This window comes from Mytilus galloprovincialis, chromosome 9 (assembly GCF_965363235.1).
Source record: "Mytilus galloprovincialis chromosome 9, xbMytGall1.hap1.1, whole genome shotgun sequence".
Taxonomy (NCBI): domain Eukaryota; kingdom Metazoa; phylum Mollusca; class Bivalvia; order Mytilida; family Mytilidae; genus Mytilus; species Mytilus galloprovincialis.
In genome coordinates, this window is record NC_134846.1 from 65,722,191 (window position 1) to 65,744,677 (window position 22,487).

The 22,487-nt window shown below is 30.5% G+C and overlaps 1 protein-coding gene across 2 annotated transcripts; it reads left to right on the plus strand.

Annotated features, from left to right (window-relative positions):
• The first annotated feature begins 5 nt into the window (after nt 1-5).
• LOC143045672 (very long chain fatty acid elongase 1-like) lies at nt 6-20,748 on the plus strand. Of its 2 annotated transcripts, none has more exons than XM_076218347.1 (5): nt 6-144; nt 7,268-7,350; nt 8,216-8,270; nt 11,404-11,549; nt 13,648-20,748. In XM_076218347.1, exons 4-5 carry the CDS (start codon nt 11,406-11,408, stop codon nt 14,218-14,220), a joined length of 717 nt encoding a protein of 238 aa, XP_076074462.1. In that variant the 5' UTR covers nt 6-144; nt 7,268-7,350; nt 8,216-8,270; nt 11,404-11,405; the 3' UTR covers nt 14,221-20,748. The 2 variants fall into 2 exon arrangements, with proteins under 2 accessions (XP_076074462.1, XP_076074463.1); XM_076218348.1 differs by lacking the exon at nt 6-144 and adding an exon at nt 3,402-3,503.
• Nucleotides 20,749-22,487: the final 1,739 nt, after the last annotated feature.

A 22,487-nucleotide genomic window follows, 5' to 3' on the forward strand; every position in this document is an offset into this window, starting at 1 on the left:
ATCTACTTTCACTTTCTACTATAGAGTGCTGATTTTACTGTTGACAAATTTAGTAATCAACACTATACAGAATAATGATGCATGAAAGATTTACATCCTGTTTTTGAAAGCCGGCTATAATATTTGTGTGACGGTATTATTGAGGTAATATATATATAATCAGTCTTACAGAGAAACTATATCTGTCTATTAATGGCATTATAAATTTAGAGGCTGCATAGCCATAAAACTACTGAATTTCCAATTTTACTAATTGTGCTAGGGAGGTCAGCTAAACTATGAAGTATAGGGAAATTCATTGGTGCCAAAAATTTTGGAAATAGTCAACTGGTTTAAAAGTTCTGACCATTTTGATTTCCAAAATTGTCGTTTTTGTGAAACCTGTGACTTTTGTCGCAGAAAGGTAGATATGGATAGTGATCCGTCAGCGGCTACTACGGCATTAGCTTACATCTCAAAAGCTTTATATTTTAGAAGGTGAAAGACCTAGATGCTTCATACTTTGTATATAGATGCCTCAGAATACAAAGTTTCTGTCTGTCACATGTCTATTGTCCTTGACCTCATTTTCATGATTCAGTGACTACTTGAAAAAAAGTTAGAGTATTTAAACGACCGCAAAATTTGAAAAATTTTTCGTCGTATATTGCTATCACGTTGGCGTCGTCGTCTGCGTCGTCGTCATCGTCGTCGTCCGAATACTTTTAGTTTTCGCACTCTAACTTTAGTAAAAGTGAATGGAAATCTATGAAATTTTAACACAAGGTTTATGACCACAAAAGGAAGGTTGGTATTGATTTTGGGAGTTTTGGTCCCAACATTCTAGGAATTAGGGGCCAAAAAGGGCCCAAATAAGCATTTTCTTGGTTTTCGCACTATAACTTCAGTTTAAGTTAATAGAAATCTATGAAATTTTGACACAAGGTTTATGACCACAAAAGAACAGTTGGGATTGATTTTGGGAGTTTTGGTTTCAACAGTTTAGGAATTAGGGGCCAAAAAAGGGCCCAAATAAGCATTATTCTTGGTTTTCGCACAATAACTTTAGTTTAAGTAAATAGAAATCAATGAAATTTAAACACAATGTTAATGACTACAAAAGGAAGGTTGGTATTGATTTTGGGAGTTTAGGTCCCAACAGTTTAGGAATTAGGGGCCAAAAAGGGACCCAAATAAGCATTTTTCTTGGTTTTCGCACCATAACGTTAGTATAAGTAAATAGAAATCTATGAAATTTAAACACAAGGTTTATGACCATAAAAGGAAGGTTGGTATTGATTTTGGGAGTTTTGGTCCCAACAGAATAAGGGGCCCAAAGGGTCCAAAATTAAACTTTGTTTGATTTCATCAAAATTGAATAATTGGGGTTCTTTGATATGCCGAATCTAACTGTCATGACTGTGTATGTAGATTCTTAACTTTTGGTCCCGTTTTCAAATTGGTCTACATTAAGGTCCAAAGGGTCCAAAATTAAACTTAGTTTGATTTTGACAAAAAAGGAATCAGTTAGGTTCTTTGATATGCTGAATCTAAAAATGTACTTAGATTCTTGATTATTGGCCCAGTTTTCAAGTTGGTCCAAATCGGGGTCCAAAATTAAACTTTGTTTGATTTCATCAAAAATTGAATAAATGGGGTTCTTTGATATACCAAATCTAACTGTGTATGTAGATTCTTCATTTTTGGTCCTGTTTTCAAATTGGTCTACACTAAAGTCCAAAGGGTCCAAAATTAAACTTAGTCTGATTTTAACAAAAATTGAAATCTTGGGGTTCTTTGATATGCTGAATCCAAAAATGTACTTAGATTTTTTATTATGGGCCCAGTTTTCAAGTTGGTCCAAATCAGGATCTAAAATTATTATATTAAGTATTGTGCAATAACAAGTCTTTTCAATTGCACAGTATTGCGCAATGGCAAGAAATATCTAATTGCACAATATTGTGAAATAGCAAATTTTTTTTTAATTAGAGTTATCTTTCTTTGTCCAGAATAGTAAGCAAGAAATATCTAATTGCAAAATATTGTGCAATAGCAAGATTTTTTTTTAATTGGAGTTATCTTTCTTTGTCCAGAATCAACTTAAATCTTTGTTATATACAATATACAATGTATATTCACTTTTTACTACCAACTGATAAATTAAAATAATCTTTACCATTCAGTGATAACAAGCAGTTTTTTTACATCTTAATATTTTATGATGTATTTAAATGAGTAGTTATTGTTGCAAACTCCATTAGAAATTTTAATTGAGATTAGTTTTGGAATAAGGGAAAGGGGGATGTGATTAAAAAAATTGGGTTCAATTTTTCTCATTTGAAATTTCATAAATAAAAAAGAAAATTTCTTCAAACATTTTTTTGAGAGGATTAATATTCAACAGCATAGTGAATTGCTCTAAGAGAAAACAAAAATTTTAAGTTCATTAGAACACATTCATTCTGTGTCAGAAACCTATGCTGTGTCAACTATTTAATCACAATCCAAATTTAGAGCTGAATCCAGCTTGAATGTTGTGTCCATACTTGCCCCAACCGTTCAGGGTTCAACCTCTGCGGTCGTATAAAGCTGTGCCCTGCGGAGCATCTGGTTGTAATGTTAAGTTTTCTCTTATTATGAGTTATAGCATAACTATATTTGGTATGTATGTACCTTGCAAGGTTGTCAGGCCTTACAGACAGTTTTCACTTGACCTCAACCTCATTTCATGGATCAAGGTTAAGTTTTGGTGGTCAAGTCCATATCATATAGGTGTAGTATATTCAGTGTATCTGACCTTGACCTCATTTTCATGGTTCAGTGGTTATAGTTAAGTTTTTGTGTCTGGTCTGTTTTTCTTGTACTGTGTCCTGTATGCAATAGATCTAATACATTTGGTGTATGGAATGATTATACATGTAAAGTGAACATGTCTAGCTGGCAGGTGTCATCTGACCTTCATGACCTTGAACTCATTTCCATAGTTCAGTTTTTGAGTTGTTTTTTTTTTTATACTGTATGCTTTACATAGGTCAACTATATTTGGTGTATTTCTTGTGGATCTGGTATCAAGAAAATTCCTTTCATTCAGTAACAGTTGATAATAACTTTCTTTTTCAGTATTTTTTAATGTTTTGAAAACTTATAACTTGATCACATGGCAAACTATGTTACTTTTCAGCACTAAATTTCCAAAGCTTGTGTTTAAATATTCTTCTTGTATTAAAATCTAGCAATTATACTATCATTGTTCAACTTCACCCCCATCTTTAGTTATCATTATTAATATAATAGTATATATCACTAAATTATTTCACCCTTAACCACAGTTATTCAGCATATCTCCATATAGCACATAATAACCTATACAATTGGTAGTATGGAGAGTTGTCTTCAGCAGGACTGGCAGCAGCTTTAGCATTCATACAGGCATCAGCAGCAGCAACATTACTCATTATTTACAGCTTAAAATATATAATGTATGTCTGATTGCATTTTCTTTCATTAGAAATACACGACAGGTGAGACATTTGTGTGTGTCCACTCTTATTTGCGAAGGCTCAAATATCATATTTTTGGCAATTTTTTTGACCAAATAATACTATTGGGTTAGGAACAGCAAGATATCTATCTGCTTTATTGCAAGAACGCTCTGTTATGCTTTGATTTAAGCCACTCCAGTCCTAAGTAACATCAATATCTACAACATCTCAAACTTTAAAAAAAAAAATTCAAAGAAGCGATTGAAAATTTGGCAGGAATTAGTTTTTCATACAATTACTATTGGCAATATTTTTCTTTCAAAAACTGTGAAAAAAAAATTAATAATATTTTCAAATATGACTCTTAAAACTATTTGTTATTAAATTATGAATAGAAATGTTGGTCATATTTGGCAAAAATTTTGATAGACACTAGATGGATAAAACCAGAGAATCCAGAATATATAGAAGTAGATACATTTGAACCTAGTCATTTGAACTGTGACGCCTTGCTCAGTTAATTTACAATAGCAGGTTATTGTTTTATTGATCAGGTTAAAGGCAACTTTCCCATCATTGGCTTCAAGTTTCATGGTTTTGTGTTGCACAGACAACATGTAGATAATAGCCAATTAAACAATTATAGGTCAAAGTATGGCCTTCAAGACGAAGCCTTGGCACACACAGAACAGCAAGCTATAAAGGCCCCAAAAATGACTGGTACAAAACCATTCAAACCGTAAAACCATTCTATATAGAAACAAGAAACACTGACTAATGAACCACATCAACAAACGAAAACCACTGAACATCAGATTATGTTGTTCTATAATGATTTGTGAATATTGCAACATAAGGTGTTTATTTTCACTTACTTGTTCATTTTTTGAAACTGACAACAGTCAATAAATTTGAAATAAAATACTTGCTTTCAGAAATAAGCTGATTAATTTATCATGTTTATCATGTTTATGCTTACAAATTGTCTCGATTGATGGAAATTGCAAAAAAAAAGTAAACATTTGAACTGTTGCACAGTGTAATCATGGTAATCAGAAGTGATTACACTAATTAACCTGAAATCGAGTGATCAACAGACTAAAGACCATCAAAGGTGTTAATTTGGCCTTAGGAATGACACTTTAAGAAAACTGTGCATAAACAAATGCTATAGACATGTATAGAAGTACATGTACCTTGAATTGTAAAATTAATTCTGATCAAAAGCAAGCCCATGTAATATAATATTAAAATTTTCTGTATGAGAATTATGAGGATATAAATGATCATATTCATCATAGCATATATTCACTGGAAATCTGACTGTTATTGTTCAAAATATTTAAAAAAAAAAATAATTAAAAGATTAAAATTCGTACAGTTTAGGTTTTTAAAGGGGTAGTCTAGCTACAAGATTTATTAAAAATCTAATATATTATTTTAAGCAGCCAGTATGGTTCAATTTTGTCAAAATAAGCTAAAAAACATTGATTATGAGTTATTCACTTGCAAGTGAATAATTCGACCTCATTGAATCCGTATTCATGTGAACTTCAATATAACCCCTTTGCTTGAGATGGATAACACATGAGTTGTATGTGTAAAGTTATTTAAAGTTATTTAAAGAAGAAGAATGTCAACATATAAAGTGAAACAAAGGTAAATCATTTGATTGGATGATTCGATCCACAAAAAACATTCTTATACAGGTAAAAACGATGATTGAAACATTTATTTTTCATCTTTATTATGAAATTAAATAGACCTAGAAAAATCCAAGTTTACTCAATCTATTTATATCTATATTTATGTTTAAATTGCTTATATGGTCATCGGATGACTTCAGAGGTCAACTCAATAGTTAATTAGGTGGTGTCTAGACCAAAATACACATTTTCATGCCTGTGCCCTGCTTATTGTTTATTTTACACTTTTAATAGTTTGGATAAATGTTTTACATTGTTATAAATCAAATATGATAATTTGATTGAGATCTGTGAAAATGAATTTGACAACTAGTGCCCCTTTAAAGCTTAAATGGGTACAATCCTGCATGCAGTTGTTGATCATAGTGCATTTGCTGATATTTGAAGTCTTCTTTAGATAATATGGCATGACTATATCTATGTTGTAAAACCTACATGTATGGGTATCTTTTCATGTCTTGATTTGGACTACAGTTGTGTTGCTATATTTCCTTGGACACTTGTGGATCCACGAAAACAACGAAAAAAAGATTTATGCAAAAATAAAACAAATTGTTGGTGCTTGTTTAAAAGTTTATTTTCCATTGAGAGTTTGTTTAAGCCCAGGTACCATCCATATATTTAGTGTTTACAACTACCTTTATATATTGTTAGACATCTGATCACTGTTTTATTGATGTACTGAATTTAAGTTTCAGTGACATTTGATCAAAATTTAAACATTATGGTAATTAGTGTTATCTTCTTTAGGTCTTTAATAGACCGTAGGCCTTAGGGTTAATAACCTGCTTCAAAGAATTTTGTATACATGTTTGTATTTTATGGGTTAAATATATATGCAAAAAGAAGAAAGATTTCATCTCTATCTTTCTTCTACCATAATCATTATCAAGTACAGTGGAATTAGGAAGAAAAGACAGATATTATTTATTTTTTAAAAGGTAAATTAAGTACATGACATACTTGTGGAAAATCGTCGTCCGAAGACATTTGGTTTTCACACTATAACTTTAGTAAAAGTAAATAGAAATCCATGAAATTTAAACACAAGGTTTATGACCATAAAAGGAAGGTTGGGATTTATTTTGGGAGTTTTGGTCCTAACAGTTTAGGAATTAGGGGCCAAAAAGGGCCCAAATAAGCATTTTACTTGGTTTTCGCACCATGGTGAATAACTTTAGTATTAGTAAACAGAAATCTATGAAATTTTAATAAAAGGTTTATGAATACAAAAGGAAGGTTGGGATTGATTTTGGGAGTTTTGGTTCCAACAGTTTAGGAATTAGGGCCAAAAAAGGTCCCAAATAAGCATTTTTCTTGGTTTTTGCACAATAACTTTAGTATAAGTAAATAGAAATCTATGAAATTTTAACACAAGGTTTATGACCACACAAAAGGAAGGTTGGGATTGATTTTGATAGTTTTGGTCCCAACAGTTTAGGAATAAGGGTCCAAAATTAAACTTAGTTTGATTTTAACAAAAATTGAATGGTGAATCTTAACACTTAGATTTTTGATTATGGGCCCAGTTTTCAAGTTGGTCCAAATCGGGGTTCAAAATTTAACTTTGTTTAATTTCAACAAAAATTGAATATATGGGATTCTTCAATATGCTGAATCTAACCATGTATTTAGATTTTTAATATTTGGGCTCTGTTATCAAATTGGTCCACATTGAGGTCTAAAGGGTCTAAATTTGAACATTATTCGATTTCATCAAAAATTGAATTCTTGGGGTTCTATGATATGCTGAATCTAACCATGTATTTAGATTTTGGATATTGGACCATAATAGTTAAATGTCCAATTTAAAATTTTTAAGTTTAAGTTCTTAGACCACATTCATTCAGTGTCATAAACCTATGTTGTGTCAACTATTTAATCACAATCCAAATTCAGAGCTGTATCAAGCTTAAATGTTGTGTCCATACTTGCCCCAACTGTTCAGGGTTTGACCTCTGCGGTCGAATAAAGCTGCACCCTGCAGAGCATCTGGTTTATTTAAACATTAAAATGATATGAAGATGTATTGATTTTAATTAAATACAATGTTCAGCAAAAAAATGTTCAGTGATTAACTGTTTTAACATTTTTCAGCTTCACTTGGCAAATATATCCAGTTGTAAAATGTTACCAGTATACACGGTATACATGTTATAGTATAGCTCTCACAGGCTCAGGTAAGTTGATGCTAGTGTGTATGATACAAATAAATGAATTTAAGCATCACATAAAAATTTAACAGAAACAATAATGTTATTGAAGTTCTTAACTTCTAGGTTCTAATAAATTTGTTTTCCTATAAAAAAAATTATTGGTAAATCAAAGTTTACAGATTTATTGATATATTTTTTAATGTTTTGCTGGTAAGTTTGAACGTAAAAACTTAACTTTCGTGATTTTTTTTTAAGCAAAATGAATGAGTCTGACACAATTACTATGATGGAGATTACAAAGGAGAGAGCAATACCATGTGCAAACATTTATCAGTAAAAATACTTTTTGAGAAATAGAGTATTAAAGATACATTTCAGACTTAAACTAGGATTTCAAATCTACTTTAGCAACTGGATGATAACTGTTTAAAAGGATATATTACAAGAAAGTTTTTCTGATTTATTTTCTTCTTAATTAAATGTCTGTAGTAGACATAATGGTTAAAAGCATTCACTAACTTATGGTTGTATTGTAGATTTCACAGAACAGCACAAATTTAGATGTAAACATTTAGTTGAAAAATCAACCAAAAAACACATTGCAGATAACTCCTAGTCTACAATACTTTAAAAGACCTTGTTGTATTATTCTGATGTTACAAGTATAGGTACATGTATAGTTACATGTATATTGGTGTATAGCATTGATTGATAATGTACTGGAAACTAAATCTTAGTTAACTAGAAATTATATGGTACAACTTTTCAACCAAATAATAGGGTGTGAGTTGTGAACATGTGATTATCAGGAATAAAACATATCCAATTACTACACGTATTGATCTTGACACAGCAGGTGGAGTCTACAATATTTTTTTTATATTTGCAGGAATTGGCAGCATATTTTGAACTAATCCAACAAACATTTTGACATACATTCTCAGGTAAGGAATTGTAGAGAAATTAATCAGGTGTAACTAAACATTATACTTTAGTGATCCCTGTTGTAACATCACATCCTTGGTTACTTTATTTTACGCTTTCTTGCAAAAGTTTTATGATAAAAGTTTCACTGTTACATGCTGTCTTTGTGGATGCCTAGAAGATCTTTTAGGTGAATATGTTATTCCAATTTTTTAGTCGAAAATTTTGTCTTGATCTCACAAGCTGAAGATATATTCTTAATTTTTCAGAAATCATACCATTGACAAGACATTTGTGAGACCTCTTTTGTTCTCATTTTTAACCTTCTTTTTTTTCTTTCACCTTTGACCATTTAAGTTTTCTTGCTGCCTCATCAGTACTGATGAACATTAGATGGTTCAAAGTTCAACTTAAAACTTAATTGTCTCTCATACAACATGTACATCAACTTGCCCAAATGTTTTGGTTTTTATGTGACTCTCTGATAGCAGCTTTAGATAAATATGGTATTTGAAATATTGAACTAAATGTGACAGAAAGGATTTCTTTTGAACCTTGTGCATTTTTTTTTCATGTAATTATACCAAAATATAACAAAAACTTGAGAAAAAAAAACCCAGGGTATCTGAAACATGTACTATGCACAGCTTCAATGAAGAGTGCACATTTCATAGTCCTGATTAACAGGTTATTGAATTGTAAACCCTAACACTGTGTTGCTGTTTTATTTTAGATTTGTCAGTCTTAAAGCTGTACTTATAATTGTAAATGTTATAAAAGTTCAATCCCCAATTTAATGATAGATTTTGATGTAATAACATCTAGAGTTGATTGTAATTGTCACACCATTCTGAATGAATTGGGAACAAATAAACTGATGATTTAAATTCATTTAATATTCATCTATTTGTGATTCAATGGATGAGGCCCCTCACAGGGGTTTCCAAGTAATCACATGATCACAAAAATTTTGCCAAAATATTAACATAATCATTAATCATTTAATCATGAAATATTTGGTCTAATAATCAAATATTCACTATAAAAACAGCCAAGTAATCAAATAATCAAAAACCCCATGAGGAGCCTCATAGGTATAAATATTTCCCAGACTGAGCAACATTTAAAGTTTGAGAAGTCTCATTTGTTGTTACCTGTCAAATTAAAGGTAATGGAGAGGTGCAAGTTTTTAATTTATTACTTGAGAAATTTTTACCATGTTTTTATAATTGTGAAAATTGTGACAGGATAGGATTTTACAAAAATTAAAAAACTACCCTTAATTTTTTATGAAAGGACTATTTGTGTGGTACCAATTTGCATGGTTTTCGTGGATTCCTTCATCCACAAATTTTAAGTATCCAAAGAAATATAATAACTCTTGTCCAAATCAGGATATGGAAAGATCTCCATTACCTTATGTTTGACTACATCAAATATCAGCAAACGCATTATGAACAAAAGATGCGACTACAGACAGGATTCTGTCTATTTAATCTTTCAAAAAAACTAAACTGTACGGCTTTAATATAATAAATAATAATATAATCTCTTAATTCTGACAAAGAAATTAGTTTTGAACGATAAAAATCAGACTTCCAGTAATGATATTCAAGGATTAATCCAAATAAATTTCATTTGAAAAATAAATAATTTGATTGAGGGCTTGCAATTTTTATTGATTCTACAATTCAAAGTACACTTGTAGCTTTTTTTTTATTTTAACCAACATTTTTATGGACCAATTTACACATTTGATTTTATTATAAAACAACATATGATTTTTTTCACGAGTTTTTCGTTTCAGATGGCTGCACTTTCTTCACCAATTATTTTTCTTTTGAAAAACTACAATCCACAAATTTTCGAACCAACAAACATGCAACTTTTGCTCAAACCATGAAAATTGAAACCCAAGAATAAAAGTACTTTTACAGTATATATCATTATCGGTCGTCCCACTGTCTATATCAATCGGCTTAACTCTTAATAAAATTGCATATCACGTCTTTGTGACTACAAATACATTGACCTGGCCTTAATAACTTTGACCCAGATATATCAGTGAAATGATGGTCACAATGTTTGAACTGACGTTATTAAGGTTGACCCGAACTTATCAAGTCAAGGTTGTTGGTGAAACTTGGAAAAAACTTCCAAAAGACAGATAAATCAATTATCAGGTTATCGGCATATTGATATTGTTAAATATCAGCTGCTCGATATAATAGGATGGCTATTTAATCTTGTTTGCTGTGGTCATTTGACAAAAAGCTTCATATTATGTCTCACAGCTGACATTTTACTACATCAATATGCAGACAACCTGATAATCGGTACTTATTTGGAAGTAACATTACCTGAAATCCCAATAATTAATTTCACAATTTGTGTTCTTCATTTTTCAGCAATCACAAAGATAAATAACTCATTACTTAAGATCCAATAAATATGTTCTAATCTGATAAATTCTTTGTATTAGTATTTCACAGCATTGTATGTCTTTTAAGTTGATATTACAGGATTAGAATAACAATCAATACATAAACACAGATTCAATTTTCATTGTGTAGAAAAAACTTTTTTAATGAACCAAAATTTTTCATTTCCAAACTTTTAACCTGAGAAACCTATATAAGAAGAAGGTTGAAGTATTAAACCACAATGCATACAAGAGAAATAAACAAAAAACCTGTCTGAATTTTAACATATATTAGCTGCTTCAATTTTTATCATGTAACTCTTCCCAAGGAAAGATATTTAGACAAACAGATATTAAACACCATGGCAAAATCATTACAAGCCAAGGAAAAATGGTAATATTTTTTCATTTATCTAAGAACAATAAATTATATTGACTGTCCACTGAAAAAAGATGCAGCACTTGCTGTGTATATTTTTTCTTTGATAATTAAGGGACGACATCAAAAGATCGATGTAGGATGAAAGGGGTTCAGTGAAAAAACTGTGAATTAAGTTTTTTATCCTACATTGAACTTTTGATGTCATTCCTAAATAGCTATAGAAAATAGTTCATATCATCAAATAATATTTTTTCTTGCAGATTGATACAAATAAAGCAATTCACATACTTTCATTATAGATGTCTGGAACTATATAACATAATATTATTCTTTTGTTTTTCTATTCCAGAGATGGCATTAACTGTTGCAGGTGTCCAGAAATTCCTTGATGTCACAGTCTCACTACCGTCTTTCCCACTATTCTGTATATATCTCGTTATGATTATGTTATCTCCAGTATGGCAAAGAGTTACCTCCCCTATGCAAATCCGACCTGTAAGTTATCATATCTAAAGATTTTCATAAAGTTTAAAAACATGCATGTCTATGCAATATGTCAGGCTCTAAATCACCTTTTATCTCAACAACCAATAAAATATAATTCTCCATATATTAAAAACATTAAACAACAACTGCTGACAAGGTTCCTAAGTTGGGCAGACACATAAACATGTAGCGGGGTAAACTGTTTTATTTTGAGTTAAAAACCCTTTAAAATGTTTCTTGGTATTAATTAATGGAGACTAAATGATTTTCAGGAAAGGTATTTATTGACCAAATCACATAAAAACATATCATAAAAGTCTGAAATTGTTTGTAAGTAAATTGGTCAAGTTAATACACCAATAAGTTCCTTTTTGTGTAATCCATTTTCCTATAATATTGAATTATATTTGCTGAAATAAGTTTTTATCATTTCTTAAAAAGGAATTATTTTAGTTTTTTTTAATCAGACTCCCCTGTGATTTAAACAAATAGAAAATTTAATTTTGTAAATTTAATTAAAATTATTTATGAATTAAACTAGACTATCCTTGATTATAGCATTTTGAAGTGATTCTGTGAATATAAGTAGAAAGTTCATGTATTTCATATGAATTTAATTTTTCTTTTACGTTCATTGCTAAAAATCTGATGGAAATTCAAATCATGGGAAACAGATTTCTGTTTGATTTACATGTGAGTTGTCATTGAATTGGAAGGAAAATCAGATGGAAAATTGTTTCATCTAAATGCACCTTAAGAATCATCAGAAAGGTGATATTATATAACGAAAATATAAAAATCATGTACACAGTTGAAAATGTGTTGTACTTTCCCTTAATAGTCTTCCTGTTTCACAATAGTGTCTTAGTTTACAGATATGAGACATCAGTACACAGAAATGTACTTAAAACTATTAGTGTTTAATCTACAATCATATAAGAAAATATATTTTCTAGTGTTTTTGTCATAATAATGACAGTTTGTATTGGTGTATTTAAAGTTGTTGAATATTGTGAAAATCTTTATCAATGAGATGTTTTATTTATCAGAATTAATTGCCTCTATCAAATATATCACAGAAAAAAACTATTGCTATGGATCCGAAAAATAAGCTCAATTAAACCTCTGAGCTTCTAGCAAAAACAGCAAATAGCAAATGTTTGGTAAAACTGTAACATGTTGATAAATGCACTTTAGTTAAAAGCATTGATTTTTGCATGAATAATAGATATATATACTGTATGTTGTATTCTGGTGACAGGTCTGTTCCAGACAAGTCCTTCAGCATAAAATGGGTTGATTTTCTGTATGGTTTGTCTTTTCACATTTCTTTGTAAATAGATTGCCTTATATTGCAATGCAGACCTCTTTTTCACCATATTGGACATAATTGAAAGGTATAGATAAGGAACATGTTCTTACACTTAAGAAATAATTGATGCAAGCTATACTTTATTGTAATTTTAATATGGGTAGGCATTATATTCATGATTATTTTTGCTAGAGCGATAGTGAGGGCTCAAATAACACAAATACAATGCCTATCCATGTTAAAACTACAATAAAGTATAGCTTGCATCAGTATTTCGATTCTGATTAGGACAATTAAGGTAATTTCTATTTCCAATGTGTATAAGGGTAAAGCGATTGTGTAGGCTCTTCCATGAACCTCCTTTCTTTGTTTGTAAAGAATCAAAAAGGTGGCACTGTTATTTTTCAGAGGGAGGAGTTTTTGAACAGCCAGTTGTCGTATCTAGGTCAAATATGTCAATTACCCAATGCAACACATTACAGTCATAATTTATGAATCAGTAACAACATGTGCATCATTTAAGAGTTTGGCAGTGTATTAAGTTAATGAAATATACTAAATGCATGCCAATTTGATCACATTCATTATTCTGCAGTAGTCAATATACGCATGTGAAAAAAAAATATTATTGGATTTAGAGCATGGGTTTATTCATAAAGCGAAGAAGCACGTCATATTAGAATTTAAAATTAATATACATGTAACATGAAAAGCATCAAAGTACAACCTACAATCACAGGAAATGTTCGTCATTAAACACTGTAATAGAACCTAATGAATTATTTTCTTTTTCAGTTGATGATAATCCATAACTTTGCCTGCTGTTTTATATCCATATACTGTATGCTGGGATTCCTTTACAGTATAATGTTGAGTGAATCAACATTCCAGCTTGGGCCACAGCCATATTTACTGCCATATTACAAGATGTACTGGATTACAAAAGTCATTGAATTACTGGACACAGTTTTCATGATACTACGTCACAGAAGACGACAGATCAGCTTCCTACATGTTTACCACCATAGTTCTATGCTACTACTTGCAGATTCTTGCTACCGCCTGTATCCATGGCCAGCCATGTCTGTATACTTTGCAGTCAATTCATTTATACATGTTATATTATATCTGTATTATGGTCTAACTGCTTTATTTCCAGACAAATCAATTCCATGGAAAAAGAATATTACGCAGTTACAAATTTTGCAATTTTTAACTTTGTTTGTACATGCCACTTTTGGATATTTGTACCATAATTATTGTGTTTATGGTTTGTTGTATGGAATAACTATGACAACATTATTTTCAAATTTTTACTATGCTGCCTATGTAAAATCAAAGCCAGAAAAATCACGTAAATGTGAATAATTTCATATGTTTTTCATTTAGTTTTGTTTTAATCAAATAGGTTTATTGGATGCGATCGCTTGTATGTTAATTTTGAAAATAATAGCAAGAAATATTTCATTTGAATTATAGTTATCACATTTCACAAACCATATAAAGAAATCCAGTAAAAGGATTACACTTATTGTGTTAATTTTTTTTACTTTGTGGTTTACATTGTTGATGTTGATAATGTGAAGGGATCCTTTATATATATGTATATCTGTTATATAGATTTTTATTCTTTTATGTTATAACTCAGGTTGAAATGAAATTGAGAATGTTTGTAGTCTGAAATTTGAGATATAAAAATGCTATTCCATAGGGTAAAAAGACCTAGATACTTCATATCTTGCAAACAGATACCATACTATTATAAGTTCTATAATATGGTTGACTTCTGGATACCTACGGATCCATAAAGGGTTAGTAAAATTCATAGGGGGTAAGACCGGAGGCCGAATCCCCTATGGATTTTATTCACCCTCTATGGATCCGTAGGGGTCAGTAGTTAACCGTATAACGAATTTATCGCACGCTGGACTTTTTCTGCTGCATTTTGTTGAAAAATAAACATTAAAACACAACAACATTGATAGATGACGTCACCATTAAAGCGTCATGAACCCCCTATGAAATTTACTAACCCCCTACGGTCTCATAGGGGGGTCACCGCGTGACGCCATTAAACCAATCACAACGTGATAATTTACCAGCGGTGCGATAATTGTTCTTAATTTCCTTCTTGCCTATTTGTGTTGTCCTTGGCATCATTTTCAAGGTTCAGCCATTGATGAAAAAACAGTAATGTTTTTTACCTGTATAGCCAACAGCCAAATTTTAAATATGCCTTGACACCGCTTCCTGTTTGTCAATAGGTTCAAATTTTGCAAAAAACAAGGTTTTTGTTAAACTTTTCTTGGCTTTTTTCCAAGGGAATCATTTTATATTTGGTATGTAGCTTGATAACATTGAGTTGTAGCATGGAAGTAATTTTTTTTTTACATCTGCAATGCATTTATGTTCTGTTTGCTGATAGTTTGAAATATTAGGGTATTTTTTTACTTTTAAACAATATTTTTGTTGTATATTACAGATACTCATGTAGCAATTCACTCATGATAACCTATATTTATATTGAATTGATGGGATAGTGACTATAGCTTTCAAGCTTCAAAAATTCAAGAAGAATTTCATGTGCCTTGATTATTCCTTATTTTACAAAGTTATTTCTGTCATACAATCAGTCTTTTATTTTGCAATATTATAAATTCTCTGTATGTTAAAATCATCTGTTATTGAAAAACTAAATTTCAACTTGTTTTACTCATTGAATATACAACATTGTTATCTTATGAAAACGGTTTTTTTTAAATGTGCACATGATTAATGCTATTACAACCCTATCAAATTATAAAAAGATATTTTCTATTCTTATAATTACATTTTTAAGCTACAACCATGAAATTAAGAGTTATAACAAGCTTTTAGTCTGCTTTTCAATGCATCAATTTAAAATTGTCTTGGATGGCACATGCAATCAAAGCTGTTGTAAATTGTATAGTATAAAATATTTATATAGTATAAAATATGATATTGAAGTGCCTCATGATTGTTGTCAGCCAATAATTTAATTTTGGATGTAACGCGTCTTCTGATTGGCTGACGTTATTTTGTAATCAGCCCATAAACATAACTTAGCAATGTGACCGTGACGTCATCAACGTTTTTTCGTGGTTTTCTACGGTTTAAAATGAAATTTAGAATTAAATTATAAGAAATGACTGTAATATTTTTTCTGTCTATTCGAAATAACATAAAAAAATGTGGTTCACACTGTTTAATAACCCGCTACGCGCTTTATTCAGTGTGCACCAAATTTTTAATGTTATTTCTTCATGGACAGAAAAAATATTACAGTCATTCCTTAAATGTCCTGATTATCTCTGGTATGGTACTTAACATTTATTTTGAATATTTTTTGTCTATTTCTGTTGATAGAATCTGCAAAGGATCCTCTGATTAACTCATCAGAAAAATTTAGGACATTTTAGCTTATTCTTTTTTTCCAAAACTCTTCAGTTTTTATACATTGAAAAAAATTATTCCAAAAATTGTTGCTTAGAATTCCATCTTTAATAAATCCTTGAATTTAAAAGTTATCTGAAATTTAACTTCTATTAAATTAAGCAATTATCAGGTCAAAATGTGGAACCTTTATTAAGACTTTTAACTTCTAACATTGGTAAACTTTTGGGCTGAAATTGCTTTTTGTTTCAGATGATTTATTGCATGTATACATGTATTTATTTGGTTATAGTGTTTTATTTGTGCTCAATGGTTTATAGTTATTTATGAATGTAGTGCCTTTATAAAATTCTATGTTGTGTCCTTTTTTAAGACATGTTCCTCCCACCTATATTTATGTCTAAGTATTTTGAAATCTTTACACAGAACTTTTATTTGATCAGAAAATCACATTTTGGATATCATGTTATTGTATTATATAATTGATAAAACAAAATCTATATGTAGGAAATGAGTTTTTTTAGAAATTAAATATCTATTGAAAGATTACATTATAATACATTTTTATGACTTTTTTAAAGAACAGATTATTAATTAAAGTAATATGAAACCTCAAATTAAAAAGAATGATGCATATGTTTTTTTATAACAAAATGGAAATTTTTCATTCTTAAACTTATTTACATATACTTTTTTCTGAAGAAAATTCTTTAATTTGTCCACATTTAGAAAAAGTTTACTTTTATTTGATTGCTTGCTTCCAGGAAGCAATTCGCCGACATATTATCTGTATGTAAAGTGACCTTAGCGTGACCCTTTCGTAATAATCCAGTGATCGCAATACGCATGGATGTGTCACTAAAATAAACTATTATCTGATTGTTCATGTACAACATGTTCTCAATATCCATGCTTCTTTGTTGATTGTTTACTATAAGGTGACAATCTGTAAACTTCGGCTTCAAACACAACAAGTAATGAGCAGCCATATTTTCACATCATAACAAACAGAGAGAAAAAAAAATTGACGATTATAAAATACATTTGCGTAATAAATGATTAAATCGTGTGCAGAAGACTAAGTTAATGATATATACATGCATTGGTTCAAGAATTGGATAAACATTATTTTTCACCAGTCACTCATTTCATATGACTTTGATATTTCATATAGTTCGTAATTAGATGGGAGACAACTCTGTAATGTTATCAGCAATATCTGAACATTAGTGATAACTTAGCTACATGTCAGTTTCACTTATTGATCTTTATTCATATCAAGTACTGCTTTTAAAATATTTGTAAAATGAAACATAATTTAAGAACAGATCAAAATCTTTTTTATAAAGCACAATTGACCAAACATTGAATGTACCATATCAATCAGCAAAGATGTTGAACTTTTACAAGATGAGTAAAACTAATGGATGTTAAATATTAGTTCAAAAGTATCAAGTCAGGAATATGACAGTTGTTAGCCATTAGTTCAATGTGTTTGAGCTTTTGATTTTGACATTGGATTAGGGACTTTCTGTGTTGAATTTCCCTTGGAGTTCAGTTTTTTTGTGATTTTACTTTTTTCAGTAAAGTTTTACAGTTATTTAAGATACACTAGATATTATCATATTCATATTAATTTTGAGAAAAAAGCATTTTTACAATTTTTTGAGACACTATAAAAAAAATGTATTAAATTTACTCTGATTTAGAATTTTATTATTTTGTTTTAAATTGTTTTAATCATTCTAATCACTGCCATGATTTTATGCATTATTTTCTGGAAGAATCTATATACATGATGGCTCATCTAAAAAGGCCATGGGAATATATGAAAATACCTTTTGCAATATTGTAAACATTTAGAGCAGCAATATTTGTGAAAGATTAAGTTGAATTTATTTATTACACACCAAGGAATTTTTTTTTTTTTTGGTTTTGGCACACTGGCCAGTTATACATTAGTTATTGTAAACACACATGATAATTATTTTTATGGCCCATCTTTCAGGCATTATGTTTTTGGTCTGTGCGTCCATTTGTCTGCCCCCTTCAGGTTAAAGTTTTTTGGTCAAGGTAGTTTTTGATTTATAAGTTAAAGTTCAATCAACTTGAAACTTAGTACACATGTTCCCCATGATATGATATCTAATTTAAATGCTAAAAAATTAGAGTTTTTACCCCAATTTTATGGTCCACTCTTCATAGAAAATGATAGTGCGAGAGGGGCATCTGTGTACTATGGACACATTCTTGTTTTATAAGTTTTTAAACTGATTTTTAAGTATAATAAATTAACAGAAATTGTATAAACATAGGACATAATTAAGCAAATATTATCACATAAAATCTGGGTTTTTTTTGTGTTAATTTATCACACAATTTATAATCCTAAGGTGTAGGTTATCATTTTTTGATTGACTTTATTTTGAATACAATAATTTCAAATCTTTTAAAATTACACTTTTTCTTAATACAAACACTTATATCCATTGTATATCCATGGTTCGTTTAAATCCATTAATTTTTACAGTGATATTCTCCCAAATCTTCAAATCAATTAGAGTCAGGCTTGACCCTCATCATTTGCAAGATGCTTATTTATAAAATTTTATTAATTGTTCCAGAAAAAGCAACATTGCTGCCATTTTTTTAAATAAAAGGCAACATTGTTGCCATTTTTTTTATATATATAGTGGGGAAAAAAGATTTAAAAAGACTAGTAAAAAGTTTATAGCTGTCAAATAAGACAAAGGTAACATCATTTCATATAGCTGAAAGATAAGTGTTGGAATCATACCATTAAACAGGTGTATTATTGTAAATGGAATATGTTGTTGAAGAAATGCTCAATGTATTTACTCATTTGAATATATATTTGCTTGCAGTTTTGCATGATATTCTTCAAATCTCTAATTCCGATTTTGTTTGGTACGGTATAATTCTAAAGTTGTGATATATTTGATATACTAAAAAATCCTTGATATTATCATTACAATCTAGACCTTTTTAGCTCACCTGGCCCGAAGGGCCAAGTGAGCTTTTCCCATCACTTTGCGTCCGGCGTCGTTGTTAACTTTTACAAAAATCTTCTCCTCTGAAACTACTGGGCCAAATTTAACCAAACTTGGCCACAATCATCATTGGGGTATCTAGTTTTAAAAATGTGTGGTGTGACCCCGCCAACAAACCAAGATGGCTGCCATGGCTAAAAATAGAACATAGGGGTAAAATGCAGTTTTTGGCTTATAACTCAAAAACCAAAGCATTTAGAGCAAATCTGACATTGGGTAAAATTGTTTATCAGGTCAAGATCTATCTGCCCTGAAATTTTCAGATGAATCGGACAACCCGTTGTTGGGTTGCTGCCCCTGAATTGGTAATTTTAAGGAAATTTTGCTGTTTTTGGTTATCATGAATATTATTATAGATAGAGATAAACTGTAACAGCAATAATGTTCAACAAAGTAAGATTTACAAATAAGTCAACATGACCGAAATGGTCAGTTGACCCCTTTAGGAGTTATTGCCCTTTATAGTCAATTTTTAACCATTTTTCATAAATCTTAGTAATCTTTTACAAAAATCTTCTCCTCTGAAACTACATGGCCAAATTAAACCAAACTTGGCCACCATCATCATTGGGGTATCTAGTTTAAAAAATGTGTGGCGTGACCAGGCCAACCAACCAAGATGGCCGCCACGGCTAAAAATAGAACATAGTGGTAAAATTCAGTTTTTGGCTTATAACTCAAAAACCAAAGCATTTAAAGTAAATCTAACATGAAGTAAAATTGTTTATCAGGTCAAGATCTATCTACCCTGAAATTTTCAGATGAATCGGACAACCCGTTGTTGGGTTGCTGCCCCTGAATTGGTAATTTTAAGGAAATTTTGCTGTTTTTGGTTATTATCTTGAATATTATTATAGATAGAGATAAACTGTAAAAAGCAATAAATGTCGGCAAAGTAAGATCTACAAATAAGTCAGCATGACCGAAATGGTCAGTTGACCCCTTTAGGAGTTATTGCCCTTTATAGTCAATTTTTAACCATTTTTCATAAATCTTAGTTATCTTTTACAAAAATCTTCTCCTCTGAAACTACTGGGCCAAGTTCATTATAAATAGAGATAATTGTAAGCAGCAAGAATGTTCAGTAAAGTAAGATGTACAAACACATCACCATCACCAAAACACAATTTTGTCATGAATCCATCTGCGTCCTTTGTTTAATATTCACATAGACCAAGGTGAGCGACACAGGCTCTTGAGAGCCTCTAGTTTGTATTTGTTGTTCAATTTATTCTGTTTCTAGATTTCTTTTTTATTCAGGAATATTTTACATTTTTGCGAGTTTTAAATATGAATGTTTTACATGGATTAAGACTGTGCTGGTATGTACATACATATCATTGTAGCATTCACCAGTGTTTGTTATTGGTCTTTTTGTACATTATATTTTCAATAAATTCATATTTTACAATCACTTTTATTTATTATGTATGCCATTTGGAAGACTGAAATTTATTATAATTTGTACCTGAGCCCAAGGTAGCCATCTGTGTTGACTGCTGTAATATGACCTTGGACCTAATTCTATTTCTTTCATTAAGATGTCATTATTAATAAGTATTTGAATATAATAATAAGAAATAGTTTAAATCAATTTGAGGATGAAACAGTTGAAATTTTAGGCGACTCGTATTTATGATTTGAAGACTCTTTTACCTATACCTGCATATACGACTGAACTTTATAAAGATTGAACAAATACCACTAAATTGTAAGATGTTTTTTTCTACAATATTATGATTATATTTTTATACCCCCGCTTTGAAAAAAAGGGGGGTATACTGTTTTACCTCTGTCTGTCTGTCCTTCCGTCAGTCCATCAGTCCATCAGTCTGTCAGTCAGTCCGTCCGTCCCATGAATATTTTTCATCACATTTTTCTCAGGAACTGCACTACCAGGATTTCTGAAATTTGGTTTCAGGCTTGATATAAGTCAGCTATACTGTGTTATGCGTTTTCAGATTCATCACTCAACAACTTCCTGTTTACCGAACACTTGTATCATTTTTACACCTGATAGCCAAGTTGAAAATTTTTCGTCACATTTTTCTCAGGAACTGTACTACCAGGATTTCTGATATTTGGTTTCAGACTTGATATAAGTCAGCTATACCATGTGATGCGTTTTCAGATTCATCACTCGACAACTTCCTGTTTACCGAACACATTTGGACGGGGGTATCATCAGTGAGCAGAAGCTCACAGTTTCACTTGTTTTGTATGGTTCCAGAGTTTTCATATTTATAGTAGTGAAATTTATTCACCTGAACTTATTTTCACTGAACCCAACATTAAATACTGACTAATGTCCCTTTATTAACAACTTTGAAAAATTTCCAATGGTATTCTTCATACACGAATTTTGATGAATGGACAGACTTTTGCTTTCATATTGTTAGTTTTCTTTTTCTTGTTGATGGTGTTCCATTTGCCTTTTCTTATGGAATGAACAGTGGTATTTTAAATCCAACTTATATTGCTCTCTAGATAAGGTACTGTCCTTTAAATCTTTCTTGTTGGCTGAAAAATGTTTAATAGTTGAACTGTTCTCAGGGGGGCTACTTCAATACTTAATTGATAGGGGGTGCTACTGGGGTTCTGTTGCCCCACCCTTTTCATGTAATTTAGATTTTTAGACATTTTCATATATTGCATAGGTAAAAAGGTAACCTTTTCCGATATTAATGCTGTTTCATGTGGTGTGTAATAGTCTGTAAAGTAAGAGTGTAATACCAAAGTGTCAAAATGAGAAAAATTGGTTGATAAAAACAGCCGGGAACACCTAGAAAGATGACACACAAACAAGTTACTGTGGATTCATTTATTTTCGTGGGTACCAATTTTCGTGGATTAAGGAATTTAATATTTATGGATATTTAATTTTGTGGTTTTGACGAATTCTGCATACAAGCATATAGAAATTTTGTTATTAGTTTTGAACATAAAATTTCGTGGTTAAACTGTACCCATGAAAGCCAAGAAAATTGGTATCCAACGAATAATAATGGTTCCACAGTATGAGAACTTTATTGACCTATCCATATATTTCTGATAGTTTTTCCGACCTATTCACATATTTTCAAGCTTGAAAAGATGACCTATTCAAATGACACATCCTATCATCTTGTATATAGAAAGTGGACCCCCTGA